Source organism: Humulus lupulus, chromosome 5 (genome assembly GCF_963169125.1).
Source record: "Humulus lupulus chromosome 5, drHumLupu1.1, whole genome shotgun sequence".
NCBI lineage: Eukaryota > Viridiplantae > Streptophyta > Magnoliopsida > Rosales > Cannabaceae > Humulus > Humulus lupulus.
In genome coordinates, this window is record NC_084797.1 from 201,774,952 (window position 1) to 201,786,147 (window position 11,196).

General features: G+C 41.6%; 1 protein-coding gene across 1 annotated transcript; it reads right to left on the reverse strand.

Moving 5' to 3' along the window:
* Window positions 1-6,024: 6,024 nt before the first annotated feature.
* On the reverse strand, window positions 6,025-6,837 carry LOC133779857 (uncharacterized). The gene has a single exon (XM_062219758.1). It carries the CDS (start codon window positions 6,835-6,837, stop codon window positions 6,025-6,027), a length of 813 nt encoding a protein of 270 aa, XP_062075742.1.
* Window positions 6,838-11,196: the final 4,359 nt, after the last annotated feature.

Below are 11,196 nucleotides of genomic sequence, written 5' to 3' on the forward strand. Positions count from 1 at the left end.
GTGCGCAGCCAGTCATTCTTGCCAACCTTTGTGAATTTATATTCACAAGTATTTGTTCATTACATGTGTTGTTTTGCTGTATTATAAGTATTACTTTATCACCCGAGCAGAAATGTTCGAACAGGTCGTGGTCAAGGCAAGTGACCAAGGAGCTAAAGCTCCTCGATCACTTGGGGGGCATATAAGGACATTGATAGCAAAGCGTACCATGAGGTTTGTAAACACATGAACAAAATGAGTGAAAGCATGCTAAGGTACTTAGAGTATTTTTCAAAATTTATATTTTGTCAAATCAAGCCAAAGTACTATGCTAAGTTCGGTCATACGGACAAATGTTATAATAAAAGAAAATGTTATAACATCATGCAATCTTTTACACCGCAAGCATCACTGCTTGGATGTAACTATCCAAATAAAAGAAAAAGTTTACTGCTCGAGTAGAAAAGTTTACAATAAAAATATTGTCTTTACATCACGACCTGTGGGTCGTGTAATCAAAAGATAGAGAAAATAATAAAAAAGCTCAAGAGGCACTGGGAGCAGGAGGGTCGTTATCAACATTCTGATTGGTCGCGTCCTCAACGACCCCTTCTTCTTCAGCACCAGCCAAGCTTGGGGAAGCAGGGATCCTCGCTCTTGCCTCCTCTTCAGCCAGTTGAGCAGTGCAGCTAGCCAGCTCAGCAGTCCTGACATCTTCTGAAAGATAGCTGAAATCGGCGCCCTGATTGTGTTTCCAGAAGTTATAAAAACACCGGAGCGTCGTCTTCTTATACCTTTCCAGATTCTTGGAGTTGTCGAGCCTCAGCTGCTCCACTTGGCCCTCGAGAGTAGCGATGGCCTCGTCCTTGGACTTAAGCACCTCTTCCAACCTCTTGATTTCGCAAAGATGGGTTCGGATGGCATCTTGATAATCCTGCCTCTGCTTTATTATAGCTGCCTTTGTAGCTTCAGCCTCTGATAGCTTTGTCACCGCGGCATCCCTCTGTTGAGGCATCGCCTCCAACTCCTTTGCGTGCCTGGCCTCTGCAGCCGAAAGTTCCTCAGCTGCCTTCACCTGGTGCCTCTCGATAGCCTTTGCCCCAGCCTGTTCGATGGTGGCTTGGGTGCGGGTGCGAACAGTGGTGGCAGACAGCAAAGCCTGAGGACAGAGGATAAAAGTTAGAACCTGTGGAAAAGACTAAAAGACTGAGGCCAAAAAGATAAAGAAGTACTTACGCTGGCTATTTCGTTCAGGGTTCTGTTCAGAATTAGGTCGACAGTCATATTCTCTACCTCAACCATTGCATCCTTGACGCGGTTATTTGTCCCGATGTGCGCAATACGGTCTTTGGCTGCTCGTACGGCACGGCTCGAGAGTTTGGCCCCAAGAGTTTCTCCCCGCTTTTCTTGTTCCCTTCTGGGCACGACCGAAGGAGGATTCATTGGAGCAGGAGGAGTCTCCTTCTCAACAGGGGCCGGAGGATGAGCAGAAGTTTGCCCAGTAGGCACGCCCCTAGGATGGTCTTCTGTTCGACTCTTTTTTGCAGGTCCCTGGCTCATCTCGCCAGTGTGTCTCCGTGACGACTTTCTCCGAAGCTGAGGAACTTCCTCTTCCTCCTCAGCCTGGTATAAGTCGAAGACGTTGGGAGTGGCCATATCTGCACATAAGTAAAAACATGCAAAGGATAAAGATAATAGCAGATGAAGACTCTTTATCAAAATGAAAAAGAAGGTCACAAAGTTAGTACCCGAGCTACAACTACTGGTCGCTATACTATTGACTCTATTAGTCACACACTCACTATCTGGCATGAAGAAGTCTAGCCCTAGATTTGGAGTATAAGTAAAGTTGCCCTCCCCGTCAAACAAATGACAGGGAATTGGCAAACTATTTAAAAGCAAAATAATTTTACCGTTCTCATCAGAGGATTCCCCCAGATCCACAACTGGCTCTTTGGCCTTTTGTTTCCCCTTGCCTTGGGGAGCAGAAGGCCTTTCTGTGGAAGGATTGCCCGTGGGCTCCCTGATTGTAACCCCCGTTGGCCTCCTTCGAGGAGGAGACGCAGGAGGTTGCTGCTCGGGAACCCCCTCGGCAGTGGCATCATCTACCACGGACCCTCTTGTTTCATGGCGAGGAGCCAGGAGGCCGGACAGCCTCAAGTTTTCATCATGTCTGGTGTTGGGGTCGGACGTAACCATGGGCCTGAAAGACAAAGTACAGTTTGAGAAAAATGAAAGGAGACTCTTTGATTAAAAATATCGACCAGTCAAAGACGGCACTTACCCCCTCGAGCGAAGGCCAGGTTGTTGCTGATTATGTCCGGTGTAAGGAAGTACTCCTTACTGTACTGCCCCATGTTCGATATGTGCATAGTATCACTCAGGAATGTCCGATTTGTCTCCTGGTGACAGAAGTGGAAGAAACCCGTTCCATATTGTTGCGGGTAGGATTTAAGGTCAGAAAGATAATTGACCTCGTGGGGAGTAGGTTCTGGCCATTTTTTAAGTTTGTACAGGATATAGAGTGCGGCGAGCATTCTATATCCGTTTGGAGTAATTTGGAAGGGGGCGACATCGAAATAATTAGCCACCCCCTGATAAAAAGGATGTAGAGGGAGGAAAGCCCCCGCCTCTATGTGATACCGAGACCAGGCGCTGTATATACCTCCGGGAAGGTTAGCCCTTTGGTCAGCGGCAGGAAGTTTGATGGTGACCCCTGTGAGGGGATACTTCTTGAAATAGTTAGCAACCATCCAAAGGGTCACTATGCTGGTCGGGGAAATATACCACTCGACATCAGGAAAATTTTGATGCCGAGGGCGGGCTCTAACTTGGATGTTAGGGTCAGGGACAGGATTGTCTCGACCGTTGGTCGAGGGAGCCCTAGCCTGCGAATCAGGCTGGGCAAGAAGGTTTGGACAATCGGCAGATTCAGGTCTTTTCTTGCCTACAGATTTGGAACAGGCCATTTGAGGAGGAGAAGGACGAGGTCTGGATGAGGATCGAGAAAAAGGAATCTCGTGGATTCAGCCGGCCGGTTGTTCTTCGCCTTCGAGCAGCTGGGCGAGAAGATCGTCGTCGATGGGCCGTTCACCTCCCCACAAATCTGGCATCAATGTATGGAAACAGAAGAATGGGGAGGTGAGGATAAAGAATTTTAAAAGGCTTTTTAGAATAACGCTGGTCGAGTATAAAAGCCAAGCTTTTATACAACAGCATTCTAACAAAAAGCTAAATTTTTTCGCACGAACAGTTTGAAAAACGGATCAAAGGGTGAAAGTAAAAGGTTTTTTTTTTAGAAAAAAAGCTTTTTCAACTCCCCTTAGGGCGGGAAAAACCTATTTTCCAACTAGCCTAAAGATTGAAATTTTACTTCGATTTTACGTCCTAAAAGTATGATCCTAACTATCAAACTAACTCATAAAACATTCTACTCACAAGCGTCTCAAACCAGAAGCAGATGAATTCAAACAGTCAACATACAGGAGCATGCATCATGAAAATTTGAAGCATAAGAATTCGAAAACTTACCAAGAAAATGATCGTGGAGATGGAAACAGGGTCTTCGGAGGTCAAGGAACTCTCGGACTGAGTCTTGAAAATGCAGAAGAACGGTCCCTGGAGAAGGTTAAAACTCTGGTTTTTAGGGTTTCTTGAGAAGACAATGGCGTGCGTAAAAAGAAAAGGAAGATTTTGAAGGTATTATATAAGTTTGTCTGTGGCATTAAAAAAGGTGTAATCATCAGTTTCCCTTTTTTCGAAGTATGGGGAAGCGGAATGGCCGTCGAATTATTACTGGGGAACCGAAAAGTCATGATTAGACAGAAGTAGGTTACTTTTTCCAAGAACACACGAAGGGTTCTGACACGTATGGTGGGGTTACCGAAGAGTCGTTCGCTCAAAAGTTTATTTATTGCTCGTGATAAATAAATTTGGGGGGCAAATGTTATCCAAAAAATTAGCATTGATGACGTGGCAAGTGATCCCTGGACACGTGGCTAACACCTGGAAGAGCTCTGCTAGGGTATCGACCAGAGGACGTACTAGAAGCAGTAAGCAGCCCAGTCTTACTTGCGACCAGTCTGGTCGATAGTTCTGCATGCAATGTCATATTACTGTAAAGATCTTTGTAGATCCCGAATTTAACTCACACAATCTCCTGAATATCCGATTATTTAGGAGATAATATTGGCAAATAAATCATGTAATCCCCCTTGAGCCTATAAATAGGAAAAGATAGCTCAAGGAAGGGACTTTTGGCTTTTGAATTATTTGAGATTAGAGTAATTCTCCTTGGAATATTGTATTGTTCTTCAGAGGTTAGTGAAACTCATTGAACCCTTGTTCTCTGATCACTCCTTTGATTCCTATATCAATAACAGTCTAAGTGGACGTAGGTTATTACCAGATCCTGGGGCCGAACCACTATAAAAATATCGTGTTCTTATTACTTTTTGTAATTACGTTCTTCTCAACACATTCATTCATATCAATCATATTCTGACTCCGTGTCAGTTGACCAAATTCTAGGTCAACAATTTCTAACTTATTATTTTAAATATTTTCTAATTAGTTTACGAATACAAGTCCATATTCGGCTGACGAAATCAACGAGATACGGGATGAGTGGACTGAATCAATGATGGCGTATCTCAATTAGCAAATGAGCAAGTGGCTGAGGAAATTTTAGTTTAAGTAGGTTTAACACTTACAAATTTAGAACACAAGAGTACATATATTAACTTTGATATTTTAATTACTTTTATAGTTTTGATCACAAATGTTAACTCTAGATAAATGTTTATAAAAACTTATACTGTTGTTTTTCTGTTCATACTACTGTTTTTCTGTTTCTGCTGCTGTTTTTCTGTTTCTGCTGCTGTTTTTATGTTTCTGCGGCTGTTTTTTTTTTTATCAAAATAGGCCAGGGAAATTGGCATAAACATTTGTAATTTCTCTGGTTAATACTTCATGTGACAATGCCCAACTGACGCAAAAAATACTCGTTTTTAACATTTGTGGCAGTGCCCCACTGACGCAAACGCCTGGCATTTGCGTCATGGGCAATTGCATCACATATTAAACTGACACAAAAACTCAACTGTGGCAGTGCTAAACTGACGCAAATGTCCTTTTTTGTTGTAGTGTATGAGGATTTGTGTTATGTTATTCCTGCATGTGGTATTATTATTTTGTTGGGTTGCATGCATGAACTCATTAGAAAAAGAATAAGGTTTTATAAGGCTGTATGTGAATATGTATTAGTTATGTTCTTTGAATTATTTGTATAATAAGAGCATGATAGATTTGTGAATTATTGTGTTTATGAAACATTAATGATCTTGTATGAATTTTATGAGGCATAAGGTAAAAGATAAAATTCATGGTGATTGATGCTTGCTGATTTTGTGATTAAAAGGTGAAAAGATTGATGAAATAAGGATATGTATGCATAAGAATGACTAATGATATGTGGTGTTTGTGAAAATAAAATGGTGCTCTAATTCACAATTAAAATGATTTTTTGCACAAATAATTACCTACAGATTTTTTTTTGTTATATTTTTGAGAAAATATGAGTTTTAAAAATAAGGATGGTGATTTTAATGATAAATGTGATTGCTAGAATTTTTGTTTAAAAATATAAAGTGTGTTTCAATAAAAGGAATTTGATTGGTATTTTGAAATAAATTAATAACCTAAACATTGGTAAAATTTAAAAGTGATATTTTTAACTTAATATGAGTGGTTATTTTACAAGTTATGATTTTCTTTAATTATATTAAGAAAAATGTTTGATTTAATTCACTTGTGATTTTTAAATAATGGCTGAAAGTTTAGTTTAAAAAGTTTTAAATAGTTATTTAATTTTCACATATGAATTTGTGTTACATAAAATTAAGTCTTAAAGTAATTCAAGCAAAAGTATATATATATTTTTTTGGTCAAGAAGAAATAACCTTCATTGAACAAACAAGCAAGTACAACCAAGGGCAATCTGCCCAAAAAAGAACCAGAATACAACCAACAATCTACAACCTCACTCTACATACAAGAAAGCTTCCTTAAGAAAAGCTTGAGATGAGGAAGAGCCTTCCTACTATGAACACTGAATAATCTATATTGGACTAAGGTAATTACATCTTTAGCTATGCAATTAGCTGTTAATGAGAAACCATCATAAATGCATCTATTCCTATTTCTCCAAATTTGATACGCCACAGCTGCAAGATTCATATTAATAATCATGCTCATACTGTCATTATGCCCACAATTGAGCCTCACAGTCCAGTCCGAGAACCTCGTGGCCCAAGCGCGAAAACCAAGCCAAGAAAAGATGCAAGACAAGATTCTCTTGGATAAACAGCAATCAAAGAACAGATGGTTATGGCTCTCCCACTGGTCTTCCCAAACCGGGCAGAGAGAGCTATCAAGAGGAATGGTGCATTTGGCCAAGTTGTCTCTAGTTAGGAGGAAAGAGTTAACCACCATCCATAATAAAAACCCGTGCTTAGGGAGAGTAGTACGACACCAGACCGCATTCTTATAGGCCACAATTTGCTGGTTTAGGGAGTTGTTATACAGCTTTGATGGCCTGAATGTCCCAGAAAGACCAGCAGCCAAGACCTCTCCTTCACTGAATCTGTTTCTAAGATGGCAAAGTTTGCGCCAATACCAGCTACTGTCTTGCTTCAAAACATAGTTCGAAAAGTTAACCCCCTTTAGGTAAACATGCTGAATCCACTTGACCCAAAGAGAGTCTTGTCTAGTAGAGACAACCCAAACATACTTGGCAAGAAGTGCTCTATTCCAGCTAGCTCCATCCCTAAGCCCAAGCCCTCCATAAGCCTTAGGCATGCAAACTTGATGCCAAGAAGCTAAATGCAATTTACTACGAGTTCCCGAGGCCCCCCAAAGAAACTATCTACACAACTTCTCAACCTCCTTGATGATGCTTTGAGGTAAAATAAACACTAACATCCAGTAGTTTCTCAATCCAAATAGAACAGTTTGAATGAGCAGTAATCGGCCAGCATAAGACAAGTGTTTACTAGACCAGGAAAATAGTTTTATTCTCATTTTTTGGACTATAAATTCACAGTCCACATGCTTCCATTTAGTAGGCCTCAAAGGCACCCCAAGATAATGAAGAGGGAAAGACCTTACTGGAAGTTGAAGAACCTGCATTATCTCAGTCCTATCAGCTGCATTAACCCTCCAAAATAAATCTGAGACTTCTTAGTATTAATAGTCAGCCCAGATGCTTCAGTAAACTTCCTAAGAGAGTCCTTAAGAACATTAACAACCGCAATAGAGCCATTGCAAAACAGGATTGCATCATCTGCAAAACACAAGTTTATGAGCTTCAGGCTCTTACACATAGGGTGAAATCGAAATGAAGTGGATCTGGCATCCAGTTGCAGACATTTGGTCATGTACTCCATAATGAGAAAAAAGAGAAGAGGGGACATAGGATCCCCTTGGCGCAGACCTTTTTCCCCCTTGAAACTGCTTTGAACCCGACCATTAATCAATAAAGAATAGGAAGTACTCCTGATACAATTCATAACCCAGCCAATAAACTTCATTGGAAAACAGTAGGCCTTCAAGAGATTTTCCAAAAACTGCCAATCAACCGTATCATACGCCTTGCTAAGGTGAATTTTAATTGCACAACGAGGAGAAGTAAGAGCTCTGCCATAATTCTTAATTAAATCTTGAAGAATCATGATATTGTGAGCAATAGATCTACCACGAACAAACGCACCTTGATTAGATTGAATGAGATAGGGAAGCACCACTGCCAGCCGAGAACACAACAACTTAGCCATGACTTTATACAAGGTCGAGCAACAAGCAGTAGGTCTGTAATCAGAGGCCCTAGCTGGATTAGAGACTTTAGGAATCAGGGATAAAGTTGTTTCATGAAGCTCTTTAGGAAATTGGCCTGTAGAGAAACCATGAATGATTGCTGAGCATATATCCTGACCAATCTCCTTTCACATAGACTTGAAGAAGCCGGAACCATAACCATCAAGACCAGGCGATTTAGTAATAGGAATACTAAACATAGCAACTCTTATTTCCTTAACGGAGAAAGGTTTTAAAAGTATATTTTTTTCCCACACTTAAAATTTATGTTTTTCTCACATTAGTTATGTAATTCTATTAATTAAAATTAAATTGATATTTTTCTAAGGAAACATGGTAATCATAGGTATTTTTTTTTTAAATAAATTTCAAGCCTTTGTTATTTCTTTGTAATTTGAAAATAATAAATGGATTTATCACATATATTCTTAATGGCTAAATAAAATTGTTTTTATGAAATAAAAAGAATGCATTGGGAGATTTAATCAACCTAGTAATTTTAAGAAGATAAACAATGGTAAACAAAACACATGCTACAAGTCTATTATTTTTAAAACGATAGAAGTAAGACGCATGGAATTATCATTTTAAACGCCACATTTACGCAATGTTTCCACGTATGCATGTTGCATGCAAATTCACTTTTACGTCAAAAATAATGTCTATTATGCAACCATGTAGTTTTTATAGAAAGATCATGCATGCAATATAGGTAGAATGAGCATTATTCTTTTATGACCTTATTATGTGTAATTAAGCATATTTGTATATTGTGTGTAACTCCTACCATGTGTGCATGGCCCGTGCACACATGAGTTATAAGAGAGGGCAAAATAGTAATTATATGAAGCTAAGGAATGTCGTTTTGATTATGGTATAGGCTCGTTGAGAAGTTGTGGTTTTACTTAGCTTGGACCTGAGGTAAGGAAGTTAGATAGAGCTTATGAATGTTATATTATGAATGGTAAGACTGTTGTGTGAATGAAATGTTATGAATTTTTTTTTTTTTTGCTAACCCAGGGTATCAGGGGCCCCACCCCCACTAATCCCTGGAGGCCCTGGTGCCAAGTGGTAATTACCACTTGAGCGATATCAGCATGCCCAGAGGTCCATCCATTAGTGGATGACCCTCCTTGGACCGCCCTGACCATCGCTTCAGCCGGAGATCGCCCCAGTGGCCCCCTGAGGTTTAATGACTCAGTGGGGAATCGAATCTGTGAGGGATTATCTCCTCAAGTTCGCCCTAACCAACTGAGCCACCCCTTGGGGTTAAATGTTATGAATTATGAATGCCATAATGTGATGATATGTTGGCTTGTATGAATATTGTATGATATGAATGGATGTTAGCGTGATGAACGCGACACATCAAAATGGGTTGCTAAGGATAAAGAAGACGTAACCCGAGTTACTAAGGATATGAAGACGTAACTCCATGGGCGGACGCGCAGAGGTTATTCAAGGACCAGAGACTCTTGTTTACCTCAAAGGGTGGCATGGACAAGTTAGTGGGCCATGTTCACAAGGAATTGTTTATGATTATGTTATGATGTTTGGTGATGCTTATGATTTTGTTATGATGTTATAATGTTTATGATATGATGGTGGCATTATGTTGACATGGATATGCTTATGTTTATGATATTGATGCCAAATTTTATGATGATGTTATGATGTATAAAGATGAATGACAGTGTTTGTAATTTGCTGTTGTTTACCGAGATTTTCAGAAACCACACTAATGGGTATTAGATAAGAATAATGATATGGAAAGTAGAAGATTAACACGGGATTTTTACGTGGTTGGGGCGTTAATGAGCCTTAGTCCACGAGTTAGTTGTATTAGAGCTTGGAAAGTCTTTTACAATGGAGTTTCTCTCCATGTTTTGACAGAGTAACTGTATACAAGTCGAAGAGAGGGTCCTTTTTTCAGTGTTCTATCGCCTGTATTTATAGGCTCATGGGAACACTGGGTCTGGGCCGGGTATGACCCGGGCCCATCAAAGATGCGAATGCTCATGGCTTCTCTGGTGGAAGCCCAATATAAAAGATAAAACATACATAAATTCAAGACTAATTAAGGCCCAATAGGGCGTCCCAAGAACTAGGTTTTGCCCCACAAAACGGTGCTTTTGGTCTGGACACTTTGAGTTACGAGGCTGATTCAGGGGACTAAACCAGTCAGAGTACGTGTCAGTGCAGGTCTGAAACAGCGGCGTGTAATCCCGAGGTGGCCTTTTCCGCAGGTGAAAAGTGGGGACAACCCCCACGCGTCGTGGGGCGGCTTCAGGGTCATGGATGCTTTTCCTTACCAACCGGGGACGACCTGATCTGGGTTCGTTTACCTTTGTCCCTCTTCGTTTACCACAGGCCCAGACCGTTTACCAGACTCCGAGACCGTTTTACGTATACTTCAACGGTATTCTGGGTTGTCTGTACGTCTCCCAGACAACTGCCCTAGATCAACATCCCGGATACCGTCCGGGCCTAGAACCGCGCTAGGGCCGGGCCCCTTGGATATTCTTGTACCAAGTGGGCTTTCCCTGGGCCCACATTTGAACACCCAGACCATGGGCCTAGACCACCGTCCCGGGCCCACGTCAGGAAATGGGGATAACATTTACCCCCTAAGCCTTCGCCTGGGGACAACAGGTGGAGGCTTGCCTTGCTCCCGGACGATCCACGGTTGCCTTCCCAGTTCCTGCTTGGAACCGTGGGTCCGTGACAGAGGGCAGTGACGTTGGCCGTATGCTGGCCCCAGACCATTTACCAGTGTCCAGGTACGTTTACCTAAGTCCCACTTCGTGATATGGGTACACGTGTCACCAGGTGACTGCTGCATGGATGGGTCTCGACCTTGAAAGGTCGCCTAGCCATCTCAAGGGTCGTTAAGCCTAGGCTAGTGTGTTAGCACAGATCTCGAAGCGTCCCATCTGCACGGGGGTCCATCATTAATACTTCTGTGTTGAGGTGGACCGTAGGATAGGGCGACCTTTGGCATCCGCTCATAAATGCCCCTGGACAATTCTGGACCGTCCGATGGGGGAACACATGTCCGTTGAATCAGAGGCCAGGATTTGGGCCTTTATAAATATCCCACAGACGCTCATTTGACATTTTTACACTCTCGAGCCATCTTAAGAAATGATCAGCTTTGCCCAAGCTTTGCATGTCCGATATCGCCGGCGACATCCACCATCGTCTGCTAATTCTACGCCGTCGTCTATTCCCTACGGCCCCAGCGTCTGCCTATCCGCCTCAGAACTTGTCCTGTGTCTGTCCTATCGACGAATTGCTGAACCAGCTTCACCATTTCAAGAATGAAGTTCTGCCGTTCTTACCACC